Source organism: Psittacula echo, assembly GCF_963264785.1.
Source record: "Psittacula echo genome assembly, chromosome: 3".
Classification (NCBI taxonomy): Eukaryota; Metazoa; Chordata; class Aves; order Psittaciformes; family Psittacidae; genus Psittacula; species Psittacula echo.
In genome coordinates, this window is record NC_137736.1 from 102081959 (window position 1) to 102101031 (window position 19073).

General features: G+C 40.3%; 1 protein-coding gene across 1 annotated transcript in view; it reads left to right on the forward strand.

Moving 5' to 3' along the window:
- Positions 1-7312: 7312 nt before the first annotated feature.
- The window catches only part of TRPC4 (transient receptor potential cation channel subfamily C member 4), a gene marked incomplete at both ends in the record, with an annotated part of 89418 nt that continues 77657 nt past the window's right edge, over positions 7313-19073 (forward strand). Inside the window, one exon of the mRNA XM_080613623.1 lies at positions 7313-7690. Coding sequence (XP_080469749.1) covers positions 7313-7690 — 378 coding nt within the window. The remainder of the gene's footprint in view (positions 7691-19073) is intronic.

Sequence of the window (19073 nt, forward strand, 5' to 3'; positions counted from 1 at the left end):
ACGAGAGCGGAGTAGAGGGGCAGGATCTCCTCCTTTGACCTGCTGGTCACACTCCTTTTGATGCAGCCCAGGAAAATACCATTATTCTCACCCTTATTCCAAGCAGTATGTGTAGAAAACAGAGTTGCGTGCTTCAGTAACGTCCTATCCCAGTCATCTGATATCCTTAAATTATTCCTGCTTTAAAAAAATCACTTTGGATATTTTGATTCTTAATCTTTCCCAAAATGAATATTCTTTCCATTCACAAGCCTTAATTTTAAATGGGTTGATTTTAATTTGTTTGTCCATTTTTCTTCTCAGACCACTCATAAAACAGTATCAACTGGTTTTGTGGTGGATTATGTGATTTTAACAGGTTCTTATTATTTGTGAAGGGCTATTGCATGCCTGGAGCTGTAGCTCTAGATGGAAAGAATGTCATTACATAACTTTAGATTTCCTTGAATAGAAACCACTGGTGTTGGCCAGAACATCAGGGCACTATCCCAATTCAACGGTGTGCAGTGTTCAGCATAGCTGGCAGGGACTGACCTGGTGGTGATGTATGTCATGTGGGGCAGCACAGCCCTGCAGGGGCCAATGATGATCCCTGCCAAGGACACCAGTTTGGTTATAGGAAAGCAATGTCTGGAGAGCATGTTGCTATAATGAAATAATGACTCATATTTATGTTCCACCTTATGTGCGCACCTTACTTCTCTGGGCCACCCATGATGCTGGAGGTCTTAAAATACTCAATAAAATAGTGGCATGTATATTTAGAACAAAGTTTTCCAGAATAAAGTTCATGTGGTTCACAGAGAAACTTTGACATTTGTAACTACAAGAGGTCACAGAGTCAAACTTACTGAGGACTAACAGAGGCAGACACGTGTGTGATACATTCAAGTAAAGAGAAAACTGACTAAAACTCAAGCACTTGGGAGGAAGCTGATTGCTGCAAGGCTGGAAGAAAATAACTCTTATATATATGCATATATGCATCGTTGCAGAACTAAGTACATGCATCATGAGGTTTCTTTTGCTTTGCCCTTGAGATCAGAGGTTTCACTGTTGTAGGAAGCAAAGGTTAATCTAATTTATCCAGCAGTGAAAATCACAATATTAAGCATTCATAGAATAATAAAATAAAAGCATTTTTTCCTTGCACTGGAAGCTGAGGAGGAAAAGAACACAGGTTATCAGAAGGGTAAAGGTGATAATTATGATGCAGCCTTGAACAAGGTGATTATAGATCTAGAAATTAATCAAACAAAATGTCTAAGCAAGAGATAGACAACTATTGAAATCATTGTATGAGAAGGTAGGGAAGTGTGTCTTGGAGTAACAGGTACGCTTCAGGGCACTCCAAGAATGTGATATGGCAAAGAAATAGTATAAACATGGAAGCAGACTGAAGATTCAGTTCAGCTGCCCACGTGTAAACACCTATTACCAGTCAAATGCCTGACAGTACCAAGGGTTTCAGATGTGACAGAAGGGCTGGAGAGGACCCATGTCTTTTCAGAGCAGCAGCTGAGTAACAGGTAGAGTACCCTGAGGCATTTGTAAAAGACCCAGATTTTTACAGCATGGCAAAATGAAATCTAAAGGAAGGACAGCATTTTTCCCAAAATACTCTGGAGAAAGGATAATCCTGTCAGCAGCCATCAACAACTGAACCTAATTTAGGATTGAGGAAATTATCTTGTCAGAGAACCAAAGCTTTGTCCACAACCAATCACGGAAACAGCAGAGGGGAAAATGGGTCAAGCAGGGGGATCCCAACTACTTCTACAGGGAGCCTGCTCTGTTGAAAGAGAGATTGCCTGAGAGAGCTGCTGGTGATAAAGAGGCTGGTTTTGGTGACTCAGGAAGCCTCTTCCATTTCTGGCTGCTCAGGATCAGGAAGCAAAGCTGATTTTTCTTGGCCTGCCTTAATACAGATGCTTCGAAATTATATTGCTTACTCTCTAGTTTCAGAGATAAATCTGAATGACTACTTTTTAAACTAGGTGAGTTAAAATCTGGCCTAATAAGAGTGCACAATTAATCCTCTGCCAGTTGGAATGATGTCAAGGTGTGTTTTCCACAGTGAAAGTTTCCTATATCAATTATTTACTATTTCCATCTCTGCCAAATACTCTTTTTTTTCTGTGAATAATATGCTGGAATAATTATATATAGAATCGTAGAATCATAGAATAGTTAGGATTGGATAGGACCTTAAGACCATCTAGTTCCAACAGCCCTGCCATAGGCAGGAACACCTCACACTAAACCATGTCACTCCAAGACTCCATCTGGCCTGGCCTTATATATGTAGGAAAGAAGTCATTATTTAAGAGAAAAGACTTTACGTAATATTTCAGAAAGCTCTTAAGTGAGTGTCAAGGGTTTTCAGGTGATATGATTTTAAAATTTCTATGTTGTAATATGGTGATTCCTTCCAAACCTAACCATTCTATGATTCTATGACTTTTTCCCACACAAGGAAGAAAATGCAAACTCCCTGAAGGCTGTTGAAAGTATTTCAGCTATTACCAAGCTCACATAATTACTGCTAGGTCAGGGATCTATAAACCACTATAATAGACATGCCTTTGTAAGCCACGGAATCCACATGACAGCTTTCTGATTTCAGCATTTGCTAGCAATGAAAAGTCTCTTATTGTTACTATTTATATTTTTCATTCCTATTGTCATTTAGCAGGAGACCATTAATCCTGAATTGTGATTTGGGCATGTGTATAAGTGACAATTTGGCCATGCAGACAAATTTCTGGAAAGAAATATTCCTCTAGATTTAAGCAGCCTTACATAATACCTCATCGAGCTATTCATTAAGGTATGTTCCGTGCTATACATTTAAAGATTCTGAGTAACACGAAACTGTCACTTTATGACTTCTGGTAAATAGGAGTTGTCAGACTTATGGTTTTCTATTCTATTTTTTGAAGTCTTCATTGCTATAAGAGCAGGAAGGGGTTAGTCATCACGTAACAATAGAATTTCTTGAGGAAAAAATACGATTTTTTTTTTTTAGGCTTTGGTCCAGATAATAATTAGGTTTTGGTGTTAGCTACTTAACCAACCAAATTATAAATTTGATTGATTTCAGTCAAATTCTTTAGTTAGTGTTTACAGCCAACGGCTAACCATCTTTTCTAGACTTGTATAACTACATTTTGTGTTATCTAGCTAATTAAGTTGTGCAACATTGTCTGCTATTGAGTCTAACTGGTTTTCTTTGATATCAATTTGATTTTTATTTGATTGATATAATTATTTTTCCTGGAATTAGTGTGTTATTATTAGTAGCTGAGGTTAGGTAATGTTTTCCTGATTTAATTTTTTAATGAAAGCTTTTAGTAAAATATATTAAAATGCACTGACTCACATGTCTCTGAATAAGCAATGTCAGGGCAGAACCATTACAGATCTTGATGGAAAGAGGCCAATAAATTCCAAAGACTGAACAGTACCCCTAACTAGTCTGTATTTCTTGCCAGCTTTTGTTATATTTTAGTTCAGCCTCTTTTGAGGCTCACCTCAAAATACACACACTGCTCTGAGGACAGCAGCAAATACTAAAATGCTTGCATGTTTGTACACAGAACTCTTCAGAGCTGACTCTCTATTGGCCCTAAACACTAGAAAGTGCTGTAACTTATAATCGGGGTGGCTTAGCTTGTGCATCTGAAAATGGATCCACATTGCGGTGTTCTTATTAGCAAGTCTTTACTAATGGTATTTGAGCAGTCTGTCCCAAACCTGCCTATTCTGGCCAAAAGGCATTCTGCAGGGAGCTTCATCATATGAAACATGGAAAGACATGTGGATCTACGCGTAAACATATCCTGAAGTGTAGATTAAGCCACTGCCACTTGTAGCATAATTCCCACAAGTTATGTTCCTGTTCTTGTTCCCCAAGCTGTATTGGCTTCCCTCCTCTTTCCTCATTAAGCGAACTTGTACAGTCAGACCCTTTCTGCCCAACCATAGTCTGATATCTCGGCAGAAATTGTGTACTGTTTCTTGTCCCAAGACTGTGTTATTTGGTGAAAGACTGCCCACCCTCTCCCTGAGCAGGGGACAGCCCACTCCCCATGTCTCCGGAGCAGCGTTGCTGTGCTGAATGAACATTGCAGGAATCCATGCACAATCCACAACGCCAGTGCTACTGTTGAAAATGCTGGAAGGAGGCTTTCTGTGTAGTCAAATGACACTGAAGTACTTTGTCCTGAAAATTATTTTGGAGAGCTCCTTGAATTTACCCAGGAGAATAACAGCAGCCAAGGAGACAGGAAGGTCAGTTCAACTGGATGGTGCAGTCATTCATTAAGATCATTATCTGTGTTACTGCCTTCTCTGTCCTTGCCACCCGAAACTGGCTGTCTACTGCATGTAGGCTGGGCTGACATAGTTCATGCTCTGTCATTTCAAAGAACAAGTTCATGTCAGTCAGTGGAAAGCAGTCTTTGTCTCCTTTAATCTGGTAGCAGGCTTAAAAGCTTCAGTATTCCTTTCTGACAAAGAATCATAGAATCAACTAGGTTGGAAAATACCTTTAAGATCATCACATCCAACCATTACCCCAGGACTGCCAAGACCACCACTAAATCATATCACTGAGGGCCTCATCTACATGTTTTTTTAACACTTCCACGGATGGTGTTTTCACCACTTCCCTGGGCAGCCTGTTCCAATGCCTGATCACCCTCTCTGTGAAGAAATTTTTCCTAATATCCAATCTAAACCTCCCCTGACACAGCTTGAGGCTGTTACCTCTTGTTGTATCACTTGTTACTGGGGAGAAGAGATCAGCTACCTCCTCTCTCCATCCTCCTTTCAGGTAGCTATAGAGAGCGATAAGGTCCCCCCTGAGCCTCCTTTTCTCCAGACTAAACAACCCCAGTTCCCTCAGCCACTTCTCATCACACTTGTGCTCCAGACTCTTCACCAGCTTTGTTGCCCTTCTCTGGACCCGCTCCAGCACCTCAATGTCTCTTATGTAGTGAGGGGCCCAAAACTGAGCACAAACCATGGCTATCTGACCTCAGGAAGCAAATCCTCTTTTTAAGTTGTCCTGTGGATTTGGACTCCAACAGTGGCTTGCTACCCCTTGGCTCATTCTAGTGAGCCTTGTGTTATTCCCTTCCCCCTTCAAACCTAGTTTAAAGCCTTCTCTATAAGCCCTGCTAATTCCTGGGCTAGAATCCTACCCTTTGGGGCAGGCATACCCCATCTGCCACAAGCAGGCCTGGTGCTGTTGTGACTTATCCACAGTCAAAAACCCCCAAATTCTGGCACTGACACCAGTCACAGAGCCAGGAATTAATTAATGAATGAGATTTTTCAGATGTAGCCATTGCCACTGTCATGGATTGTGACTGGCAGGAGGGACAAGAACACTATTTGGGTTCCTGAACTCTGAACCGGTCACCCCAAGGCCCTGAAGTCCTTCTTAAGTCCTCTCAGGCTTCTTGAAGACATTTCCTCATTTCCAACTGGAAGACTAATAAAGGACAGTAGTTGCAGAGCTGTACTAGAGGAGTTTTCTGGTGAAATCTCTTACCCTGGCCCCAAGGAGGCAGCAGGCTTCCCTGTGAGTCTGGTTAGGTCAACATACAGGGCCCTCTGTTCCACTCAGGGTGGAGTCACCAGTCACCACCACTCTACTTTTTTAGTACAGCTGGTTGTAATACGAGGTGTTCTCCAACTCTTCTGTGGAAACTCTTCTGACCTTAATGATCTCTTATCATCATCTTGCTCACTTTTCTGATCCTGAAATACCAAGGCCTCGTATCTATTCTAAAATGGTACTAAGGAAGGTGATGCAAGCTGGCAGGTAATATGCCATCTACTACAAGGAGTAACCCGTTTCCAGCCTCCTCTGTCTCCTAGGTCTCTTCCATTTGCCTGATAGCAAGAGGAAAAGGCAGTGGGTTACTGCAACTTGCATTGTCAGCTCAGAAAATGACAAGAAACTACAGTTCTTTGACTAATGCGCTGTTCAACCTCTGATTGAATTGCAAAAGGAAATATTTTTGTGTAGCTTTTTATTTGTTCTCTGAAGTAAATTTTTTCTCTTCCTCCTCTTCCACTTCCCCCTTTTCTTTCTTTCCTTTTTTTTATACATACATATATATATACATATTATTTTATTTTCAGGTAGAAGATGGAGCCAGGAGAAAATTATCCCATTAGAAGGAATTATTTTTGTCCTTACACAAAACATACAGAGTAAAATCAGAGTTATTAAGTGCTTTATTATATGTAAGACTTTAGAGTTGTCTTAGAGTTGCAGTGTTTCACTATTAATACTAGTTTAGAACTTAATGGTTTTTGAATCAAAGTCATTATTATTATCTACCAGTGCTTGGCAATTTATCTCATATGGATTTAGTTTTTAGTTTCAGGCTTTGAATGAAAATTTATAGGTTTGTAAGTACTGGTTGGAAAAATATTTTATATTAATGTTTTTCTGATAGCATATGTGATTGAATCAAAATCTTAGTAGGAAGGCTCACCACCAAACTGTGTTATTGTGCCTGCTACAGATAAGTCAGGGTGTTTCATCAGCACTAGGATTAATTATTCCAACTCTTAATGTGTTCTTTCTGCCCAAGATAAAGAAACAGATAAGAAGGGCTCTATTGAGTTGTCTACACACAAGCATTGAGTGATGCCTGGGTTGTGTAGGATGTCAGAAACATTTGCATGGAGGTACCGAATTTACACAGGCCTTCTGAAAGACCCAAGACATGCTGGAAGGCATATAAGATAACTAGGGCATCTCAGAGAGGCCTAGGTACCTTAGATGGGCAACTGAACCAATCTCAAGTGACATAACGACTACCGCAAGCAAGCTTACAAGCTGTAAGGGCCCTGTAGTCTACTGAACAGCATCAACTATGTATGAACATACTTCTAAACGATGGGAAACATGAGGTAGCAGAAATTCATGAAGAAGTTAAGGATGAAGTGGGGCCATTACATTTGATTCAAACTATGTTGTGTCATATAACTGCCTGCTTGCCACTGGTTTAAGGAGTTCATGCAACTGAATGGTATGCTGATAGGTATGCTTTGACTTGGTAAGTTGCGACAACTTGGTTGTATGTTTTGGTTTCCATGTTTTGCTGGTGATCTTACAAGTTCTGTTCATAGATGCCATTTCTACTTGTTTTAACATCACTTTTTAGTATGAGTTTTAAATACTTATATATTGCAAATATTAATTTGGTCTGTTGTACTTCTAAAATATATTATTGATTTAATCTTTCTGTTCATATTGCAGAGACAAAGCATTAGAATGGCATAAAATATGGCCCAGTTCTACTACAAAAGAAGCGTCAATGCTCCCCACAGAGATCGTATCCCTCTTCGTATTGTACGGGCAGAATCTGAACTGTCTCATTCAGAGAAAGCCTATCTGAATGCCGTGGAGAAAGGAGATTATGCCAGTGTAAAGAAAGCTTTGGAGGAAGCAGAAATTTATTTCAAGATCAACATTAATTGCATTGATCCCCTGGGAAGAACTGCACTCCTTATTGCAATTGAAAATGAGAACCTTGAGCTCATTGAGCTGCTCTTAAGTTTCAATGTATATGTGGGAGATGCTCTGTTGCATGCCATACGAAAGGAGGTAGTTGGTGCCGTGGAGCTGCTGTTAAACCACAAGAAGCCCAGTGGGGAGAAACAGGTATGTGCAGGATTTTCTCTAGGTTTGTAGCCTGCTCTAATGAAAATAGAACTGTGAGGGAGTAATCAAAAAGAAACATAAAACTAACCATCATTCTTGCACTCAAATATTTAAAGTCAGAAAATTAATGACTTTGATGCTCTATGCATTGTATTAATTTTTATTTAGACATAGAATCATAGAATGGCTTGGTTTGGAGGAGACATTAAAGATCATTTCGTTCCAACCCCCCTTGCCCTGAGCAAGGACACCTTCCACTAGACCAGGTTGCCCAAAGCTCCATTCAGCCTGGCATTGAACACTGCCAGGGATGGGGCATCTACAACCTCTCTGGGCAACCTGTGTCCGTGCTTCACCGCCCACACTGCAAAATATGTCTTCCTTCTGTCTGATCTAAACCTACCTTCTTCCAGTTAAAGCTGTGGTCTCTTCTCCTGTCAGAACAGGCCTTGGTTAAAAGTCTTCCTCTATCTTTCTCATAAGCCCCTTGGCTTAGGTTTTGCTTGTGAGACCTCTGACATGGTAACATTGTTTCTGCAAATATTAGTAGGAAATCATTTAGAGATACAGATCATTCCAAAGAGAAGAATGGTGGTAAGATGTGGTCCGTTGGAATTAATTATGAAACCCCCTTTTAAATCAGTGAAGGTTTCAGGCTCTCCATGTGGAGATAACCATCTATCAACTCTGCAAGGAAACACTGAGAGACATGACTCAATTGATCAGAACTTCAGCCCTGTCTCCAGTAGGTATCCATCCCATCAAGTACAGATAAAAAGGCACAAACTCATCTCCTTTTCTCCCTGTCTCCTGTAAAGGAAAAAATCATTACTGCTTCTCCTTGCCTTGAGATATCTCTGGGAGGTAGCTAGACTCCTGCATATCCTTCTAATTTTAAGAACCTAATGGAGACAGGATAACATAGCCCATAAATTCTGATACTTCTAGGACTCTTTCAGTAAGAAAAACATTAAAAATAGATATAATGTATTATACTTTATTTCATTTTTCATGTATTATAGATACTGTATTAATGTATTTCAATGAATGGTATGTTGAAATGATTACAGCCCTTTCACAGATAATACATACAATACACTTTAATTACAATATAATGTACTTGCTATAGATAGAATTGCAGATAATAGGTAAAGAGTATAATTTTTGCTGATAAAATAACATGAATTCTATGCTTTCTTTTGTTACAGTATGAAAGAAATATAGTAGGTCTTTGTGCAAATGTGTGTGTCTGCCTTCTCTTCTAGGCAGTAAAAGCAGAACTCCTTTATGGTGACAACAGATATATGTCAGAGAAAGGGAAGAAAACTAGATTCACTTTATGTTTGTCTCATTTCATTATTTCTCAGCTAATAGCACAGATGAGAATAAAATGTATGCGAATTTCTCAGTGCAATGTGCCATGACCTGGGAGGATCAGTGCACAGCCCTTTGCCAAGCCAGTTAAACCAACTCTGCCTCCAGCCTGTAGCTTCTACAGTGGAAGTTGCCATTTGCAGACTGGAGTTCATCTCACCTGATGGTAGCCATCCAAAGCTGTGTCTCACCTCTAATCTGGATGCCTGGGCTCCCCTTACCAATGGAGAAAAATGGAGATCCCTGGAGAGCAACTTGTGTGTCCTGATTACTTGTCTTAAGATGGCATAGACCACTTTTTGGACTAGCAAGAGAAAGAGTCTACAGATTTACCTTACACTAGGTGTCTAAATTTCAGGCTGTTCTTTAGATTTTCAAAACTAATTTTCAATATGTGCCACAGCTACTGTAACGGAAATGCTTGAATACAAATAGTGAAACTTGGTTTCGGTGAGCTTCACACTACAGCAGGTGAAAGATAGACTTACTTTATGGGTGCATACTACAGTGTTAAATTAGCCACAGACTGCTTGGCTCCAAACTAGAGGTTAGCTCAAGTATGTTTTTTTCAGTGCCAGAGTCCACTGCTGACTGGAATGAAGAGTGCTGCTTATCCTTCTATGACTTGGTTTCCCTGGTTGCACTGCTGAGGGTCTTCCTATTACTGTAAAGCATGAACAATAATCATGAATCATTTGAACAGAAACATCTGCTTTTTTTGTCTGTACAAGGCTAGGCTTGCTCACTGCAAATGCAAATATTACTTGCAAACTAGTGCTTGCAAAAAATGGTCTTTAAACAGATTACTTACATGCGTCTGTCATTGTTTGCACTGGGGACCACAGCAATCATTAAGCTTCTATGGGTGTTGTACGTTTATAATTGTGTTGGTTCATTTTTAAGAATAAGTCATGCTGAAGAGAATGTAAATATGCATTACATTTTTTCAATAATGCTGCAGTGAAGCAGATACAACTGTTAGTATTTAATATAAACAAAAGTACCTGCTGGCTGAAAAATTGGAACAATAGGCTAAAGATATAAAATACAGATGCTTAGAATTATATACTAAAATTTATATTTTCAATGTTTAGCTAAAAAGATGATTTCTTTTCCCTGGAGAATCAATTTCCTTTTAAAACTATCTCGAACTACAACTTGTCTTCTTTTTTTTACTTTGATTTGTAAACATTTGCCACACTGTTTACATGATGATTCATTTTTGGACTCCGTGCCTTTATTAACATGGTATTTTTGCCTGTTTGGCTTTCCTTCTTTGTATAAAGCAGGTCAAGTGTGGTAAAATCCTGACCCCTTGAAGTTAGTGGGAGTTCTGCCGTTGATTCAGCAAGGTCAAGATTTACTCTTTTGCTGGTTTTTTTTGTTTGTTTTTTTTTTTTTCTTCTGATGAAGAGTTATGTACAGAGGAGACAGATAATAAGGAGTAAGAAAAATGTATGTGATAAATACTGTCAAGCTCAAGAAATAGTTTAGGTTCACAAATATTTCATTAGTGATGAAAGTTATGAACTTTCAAATGCATAAAACCCTGATATGACTCATGATTTACAAGTAAATGAACTAGTTTTCACTATTTCTTGGTATACATTATTAGTCTATTATATATATTATTACATAAATAGTATATAGTACATAATATATTATCTCATTATATGCTAATGACATAATATATTAAGTGCTATACATAGCTAATTTCATGTTCACCCTCATACAATAATTATTTTGTAAAACAAAAGATTTTTTAAGCATAGGATTTCCTAGTTAATTCAAGAACTCATTGATTGTGACAGAAAGCCAGAGAAAAATATCCTCTTGGGTTAACAGAAAGCTGCAAGATGTCAATTCTGACCAAGAATCAATACATTTACTTAAAATAGTGCCTCTTTGCATTTTTTGAAGTTTTCCAACCATTAACTTCAAAATTAGGAGATGCCACTGAATTAAAAAAGCAAAACAAAACCAGCAAACAAATAAAAGTCAACAGTCAGATGTTGTTAAAGTTCTATCTGAACTCTCTGGTTTACTGACCATTCAGCTATTGGTCTGTACTTAATATCCATACGTGATGTGCTTTACGTTTCCAAGAGCATATGGGTTACAGTGGGTTGAAGCCAGTTATCAATGTATGAATACAGCTGGTGCCACCTGGTGACTTCAGATGAGACATATATGTTTAACAGCTTTGAGTTGTATTTGTCTCCCTCTGTTACTCAGTTTCTGAGTGTGTTTTTTGTGGTATAAATTAATACAACTCAGGAAAAGGTTATTTTGTCACTTGCATTATACTTCCTGCACGGTTTTTAGCTGTACAAGCTGCTAGAGCACATGTAAAAGTGAATAACACAGATTAAGGTGAATGAGTTGAAGAAACTTGTCCAAGTACTTTCAAATTACCAGTTCTTCAAAGCCAAATGTCCTGAATTATCTGCCAAGTCACTTGTTTCTTACCCTGATGGATAGTTGAATGCCAAATCAAGAGGGGAAAAAAAGCTGTTATTTGAAATATAGTATCTGCAGAAAATCTTTTTATCTTTCAAAATTGCACACAGCATCCACAGATGGGGGGGGGTAGGTAGCACTACAGAAAGAGGAGTAGGATACGTTTATCTAAATCACAGCATGCTATAATGCTTGATGAACCCAGGCACTGATCTTTATCTGAGTCGTTAACCACCTAGATACACATGCATATTCTGAGAAGACTGAAACAGGGGTGTAGCTGTCTTCTAAAGATGCTGCAGAGCATGTAAGTGAAGCTGAAGTTTCACTTTAAACTTGAATCTGTGTAGCATTGTATAGGCTGACAGTCTAGGTTTCGTGCATGGGAACCTGACTCCAATGTTTATAGGCATTGCCTGGCTAGCAAGGCACATGGTAGTGCTTTTATGACTCCCTGTTCACTATTAGATGTCAATCTTGTGATACTGTGGGTATTTTTATAGATGGACACCCTAGAGACAGCCTTCTGCAAATGTCTGACAAAAATACCATGCTAAGGCCAGACTGGAATTTGCAAACATTAGGGAATTGCTAGAGGAGGGAGAACTATAGGACAGGGAGGGAAGTGATGACAGTGATATGTCTGTGGTTCGCTCTTCTTCTGTGGTGTGGGAGTCCGTTAATGTGAAAAACACTGCTGGGCACGGAGGAAGGGTCATGGTAAGAAGGTGGAAGCTGGCAGACTACAGCCCCTGCAGTTTTCTTGCGGTCAGTTGGGAACCAAAAAGTTAGTAGCCATCAAAGCAGTTTGGGAGGTAAATCTCGTGTATAACAGATGACTTAGTCTGTGGATGCTTTGGATGCCCAGATCAAATGTCACCCTTACAGTGCCTTCCCCAGAGGTGCTGGTGTCCTCAGTGAGACTTCTATTCCTGTCTTCAGTCCACTGTCAGACAGGTTTCTTTATTAACAGGAAGATCTTTATGGCAGTAGTTCATCAGTTACTTGTACATCACCTCTGCGTTTCCAGCATGTACTAGCTAGGTACAGGATACCTAAATTTTTCTCATCTCTTTTTTGTTCAGCATTAGCAGAACAGACAATGAGGAAGTCAGTGCATAATTTCTGATGCCCTGGCTTAGAAAACCTTTATAAGAATTGCTTCAGTTAACTCCATCTCTGCAAGAAAGCTGTGAAATGTGCATTCAATTTCCTGAAGGGAACACAAAAGGTCTTTGGGATCAGCTTTTACTCCCTCTCTCCTTTTGTGTGCTGTGCTCTCACACCATGTGCTGAGAAAAGAAAAAGGTGTTGGGATAGTGCTGGAAGTAGAAAGCTGAAAAGAGACTATATCCACCTCCTGCAACTTTCATAGCCTTTTTGCACTCCTGATACAATAAGTGAAGTCACATGACAAAATACTTTATGTAAAATTCCTGTCTTCTACTTACTGTGCTATGTTATACGTGTTGAATTTCTCCATCTCATACTTGCAACCTCTGTTTCTGCTCCTTGCTCACCCCCGCATACTCAGTCATGCCAGTCAAAGTCAAACCGCGAAGCCGGGCCTCAGCTTCTTCAATATGTTTGCCTCTAAAAATGTGAGTCCATGGCATAGACATGTTTTTTTCATTGGTTTTCATGGATTTTCCTGCAGTGTCTCAAAGGCCCAAGAATGGGTAAGTTCACTATGTTGTCTAAATATTGAGCAGAAAAAAAAAATAGAACAAAACACAAACTTCCAAAACTTAACATGTAAAGAGGGGTATTTCTGAAGGAGTAAAAACCACAGCATATTCCTTGGTGAAAGCATAGAATCATAGAATAGTTAGGGTTGGAAAGGACCTTGAGATCATCTAGTTCCAACCCCCTTGCCATGGGCAGGGACATCTCACACTAAACCATGCCACCCAAGGCCTCATCCAACCTGGCCTTGAACACCGCCAAGGGTGGAGCATTCACAACCTCCCTGGGCAACCCATTCCAGTGCCTCACCACCCTCTCAGTAAATAATTTCTTCCTTATATCCAATCTAAACTTCCCCTGTTCAAGTTTGAACCTGTTACCCCTTGTCCTCTCACTACATCCCTAATGAAAAGTCCCTCCCCAACATCCCTATAGCCCCCCCTTCAGATACTGGAAGGCTGCTATGAGGTCTCTACAAAGCCTTCTCTTCTCCAGGCTGAACAGCCCCAACTTTCTCAGCCTGTCTCCATACAGGAGGTGCTCCAGTCCCCTGATCATCCTCGTGGCCCTCCTCTGGACTTGTTCCAACAGTTCCATGTCGTTTTTGTATTGAGGACACCAGAACTGCACACAATACTCCAAGTGAGGTCTCACGAGAGCAGAGTAGAGGGGCAGGATCACCTTCTTCGACCTGCTGGTCACAGTCCTTTTGATGCAGCCCAGGATACGGTTGGCTTTCTGGGCTGCGAGCGCACACTGCCGGCTCATGTTCATTTTCTCATTGACCAACACCCCCAAGTCCTTCTCCACAGGGCTGCTCTCAATCTCTTCTCTGCCCAACCTATAGCTGTGCCTCGGATTGTTCCGACCCAGGTGTAGGACCTTGCATTTGTCATGGTTAAACTTCATAAGGTTGGCATCAGCCCACTTCACAAGCGTGTCAAGGTCCCTCTGGATGGCATCCCTTCCCTCCAGCGTATCAACCGAACCACACAGCTTGGTGTCATTGGCAAACTTGCTGAGGGTGCACTCAATCCCACTGTCCATGTCACCCACAAAGATGTTGAACAAGACCGGTCCCAACACCGATCCCTGAGGGACACCACTCGTTACCGGTCTCCAGCTGGACATCGAGCCATTGACCACAACTCTTTGCGTGCGGCCATCCAGCCAGTTCTTTATCCACCGAGTGGTCCACCCATCAAATTGATGTCTCTCCAATTTAGAGACAAGGATGTCATGTGGGACAGTGTCAAACGCTTTGCACAAGCCCAGATAGATGACGTCAACTGCTCTGCCCCTGTCCCTCAGTTTCGTAGCCCCATCATAGAAGGCCGCCAAATTGGTCAGGCAGGATTTCTCCTTAGTGAAGCCATGCTGGCTATCACCAACCACCTCCTTGTTTTTCATGTGCCTTAGCATGCCTTCCAGGAGAATCTGCTCCAAGAGTTTGCCAGGCACAGAGGTGAGACTGCATACTGCAAATGGATACCAGAGACAGGGTATAGAAGTCTGACGTGATTAGGAAGTGGTAGAAGGTACTGATATTACTGATATTACTGATATATTAGCATCTCAACACCTTCATGCCTTTTTATAGGCTAAAAGTTAATTAAGACTGGGATGATCATAGCAGGGATTGTTAATGCCACCTGGTTACAGTGAACCTGGAAATGCTCACCTAACCCAGAGTAAGATCATAGAATCAGAATAGTTAGGGTTGGAAAGGACCTTAAGATCATCTAGTTCCAACCCCCCTGCCATTGTATACTGGCTTTGAAAATCCTCTTCCACCATCCCAATTCTTCCCATAGTTCCCGTGCTATCTGCAAACCTGCTTAGGTTTGTGTTGCAGTCAGAGCTGAGCATTCAAGTTTCTGATTTCACTGCCAGGTTCTAGGACTTCCTCAGGATGGATTGCAATTTTCTCTACAGACTGTGAGCAGCCCTTCTTCATCAACAGTCTACAACTTCCTCAATAGAGGCAGCAGAGGAGGAGATGCTGGTCTCCTTTCTCTCTGCTGACCAGCAATGGGACATGAGAAAATGGAATGAAGCTGCATCAGGAGAATTTCAGGCTGTCCAGGGAAGTGGTCACAGCACCAAGACTGTCAGAGTTCAAAGAGCATCTGGACAATGCTCTTAATCATACAATTTACTTCTAGGTCATCCTGCAAGGAGCAGAGAGATGGACTTGATTATCCTCATGGGTCCCTTTGAATTTGAGATATGATTGTATGATTTAAGGGCCTCTAGTAGTCTCTCTGGTCATGGTCGGCTTTACAGCTGAGATATTCCTGAGCATCTAAGTAAAAGGTATGGTATGTTCTAGTCTTTATCTCTGGGGGAAAGGACTGAAATTAAAGAGATGGATTTTTTTTGTAGGGAGTAAGGGCATCAAGCTCTGATTATATGTTTTTAAGTTTAAAGAAATGGAGTCTGGTACCTTGCAAACCAGATGTGAATCCAGAAATCAAACCTAACCAGACATATCCTAATGCTGCTGTATGCCACATGCACAATGCTTGCCAGGGACATTTTAACCCTATGTGAGCAAGAGGATCCAGGACATTTTGGAGTTCTAAAGCCTAAGCGTGTTTAGTGGCAGCATCTTCACCCAGAGAGGCACCAGTCATCATCCCACATCTGGGTGTTGAAAGAGCTAGCAGAAAGCTATGGAGAGGTCTCTTCAGTCCCCTGACCTGGATGATAGGCAGACCAATGCCTCAGAGCTTGCTCTGGCGTTTATGTGCTGCTCAGTGTGTTAGCAGCCACTGAGAACCTTGGACAGGAGAGTTATCGAGGTGGATCACTAGGAAAGCTTGCTATCTTGGGACTTTTTTGGAGGTGGAGAGAGCAGGGGTGTTATTTTGCTGTCACAGACTGAACTTATATTTTATAAATCTTGATTCATTTAGCTGATTGATAATTATTTGGAGTGTGGGAAGGTAGAAGAGGAGGTGTTGACAATACAAGTTGTCTTTCACTTGAATCTACCACATGCAGTTCTCATCAGTATAAACAATGATTGATGTTTTACCAAAATGTATCTCAACATCTGATTTTTTTAGCAGTATTGCCATGTAGTTTTGGGAAGAATGAGAATAAGAGAACACCCAGGAGGAGGGAATGGTCCTGTATGAGATGTGTTAAGGATGTTGCACAGTATAGTTTATAGGCCACTGGTGCAGGCCTCTATGTGGATGTTCAGGCACACACCTAAGCTATCTGTGGAAAGGATACAGACAGCGAAGCTAGAGAGCTTTGCAGGCAAAGTGTCTTCAGTCTGGCAGCATTCCCAGAAATAGATAAAAAGTCTAAAGGTGAAAAGTCAGGAGATGGCATGAAAGTGGCACAGAGCCTGAAGAGTCATTTTCCATTCCTGAAATCCTGGCAGCATAGGTTCTGCTCTACTGATACAGCTCTATCAAGTCTAACAGAGCTCCTATCTCCTAGGAGATTCCCCACATGTGGCTTCATCACCCACTCTGTTACTTTCATGTCTCTTAGTATCTTTGGACTTCTTGCAAATGCCCTTTGAGGACTCTCAGGGTCCTGAGATGAAGCCAGTGATCTTTGGAGCTGTGCTCGTAGCGCAGCTTCAGTCTCATTCAGGCTCTTGTTGTGCAGCAGAGCATTTAGTCAGCTTCGTCGACTATTTTCCATCCATGTTTCATGGGATGACACCATTTTCCCAGCCCTGCATTGGCCCAGAACCCAGTAGTGTACATGGGACATTTGCTCTGTCTTGGTTGTACCTCCTCCTGGTAACAGCATGAGTCATCATGGAGGAGACCAGGGAACATATACAAGTTGTAGACCCTGCATATCTGCAATGGAGTCACACTACAAAGATGTTGGACCTTTTGTTTTAAGATGTTTTTCAGATTTTCACCTAGTTACCAAACTGGGATTTATATTGGTGAAGCCACAGCAGAAAGAAAGGGAAAGATTTTATGAGCACTGCATGATGCCTTGTAGTTTTTCTTATCTAAAACTCTCTCCAATAACTTTGGAAAATCAGTCACAATCACTTTTGTAATGCTCTTCATCTGTTGAGATTAAAGCATCATTTTTGTTTTGAAAATGTCTCTCACACAAGTTCATGAACTGAGTGCCTTTCTGCAATGTTCTGATTAATGACAGTCTAGCTGGTAATATGTATGGAGGAGGCAATGCAAAGCTATTTTGTTGGGCTTGGAAGTACACAGTGTTGAAGTAGAATGTGAGGGCACTCTTGGCTGTCTGAGTGGATAACTGAGTATTTTTTTTTTTTTTTTTCCTCAGTGGCATCTGATTAACTAGAAATTTCTGACGGGTTTTAACATACTAATAGGCAGAGATGAATGGGAGAAGCTGTGTAGGGGATATTTCACTTTACTGATGAAATAGATATAGTAGTCTATCCATATATTCAGTCATCATATAACCATATGGGCACATGAAAACAACGTGTAGCTTTTAAGGAGAGGTGTACCTTAAAGGTGGAGATTACTAATTGCATATGTGATGGAGATACGGATTTACGAAAGTATTGTTCTTAGATTTTTTAGAGGTATACTGATTGTTTTTAAGTTCAAATAAAGCTGCCTGTAAGTGTCGTTATGTCTTGGCAATAAACCCAAACTGTCTGTGTTTATATGCATAGGAGGTAAGGTGGGTGGCTGTTTAGAAAAACCTATGACAATTACTAAAGAAAGACTCCAGAATCATAGAGTAACAGAAGCTGGTATTCTGGTGCCATCCAATAAAGCTGCTAGCAATTTCAATATCGAGGTAGACAATGTGTTCTACAATATGCACTCCTCACCTTGTAACAAATACTAAATCACAATATTCTAAAGTTGAAGCAGTGACAAAACAAGCATGCCAAAATATGGGGAAACGTGATAGTTTCTTGACCTGTACAAAATTTTCATTGGAATTTGCTATTGGAAACATAAAAAAAATAAATCTGTCTAACAGGATCCTTAAAGATAGATTTCTGACAGGTGCTCTTATTGATCATGACTGTCACCAGTCACATTGTCACTAGCAGTGAATCTAATCCTCCATTTTAGTAGTTTGCGGAAGTTCAAAAGTATTAATTATGGCAACTACAAATTTAATTCAAAGACAGTTGGTGAACCAAACTTCTACCTAAACTTTAAGTAACATCTACCTAAACCTTAAGTACCTTCTAACCCTAAGCATTCAGAAACATTAAGTGCTTTTCTGTCATTATTTGCTGCCTTTTTCACACTTCATGTTTTCAGCTCATGCTGGAAATGAAAGTACTTTCTACCATAAGGAGATGAATGCAGATCAGAAACAAACATTAGAAAAATCTAAAATAAATCAAAATCTCTAGAAGGTTAATGCAAAAATGAGGTCTGTGGAAAAGTCAGATTTCTCCTCTAGAAGTCACATTTTCAGCACTGACTTCTTTTCTTCTCCACTTTACAGCACTCACCCAAGTTTACAATCAGAATAGGGACAGCATACAAAGAAAAAAAGAAAAGGTCCAAAATCTCTGCCTTCTATAGTTAGTGGTCCTGTACTGTAATTTTCATAAGCTTCCATGCCTGGAATCCTGTTTGCAAAACCTACCTGCTTTCACCTCCTGACAACTCAACAACTGCAAAGATAGTTTCAACTAAAGATTTTAACAGCCTTTCAGTGCTTGAAAATAGGTTCAGAATCATCTCTGAGACTGGTTGTATAAATTAAGGAGACTAAGAGGATCAACAAATAGAACCTTTTTTTGATCAAGGTAGTCTTGTCTTCTACGGTCTAGCAAATGCCCATAGCAAATTATCCTTATGTTTGGATATGCAATTTAACTTACAAAGTTAACAAATTTATAAACATTAAAGGAGCAATA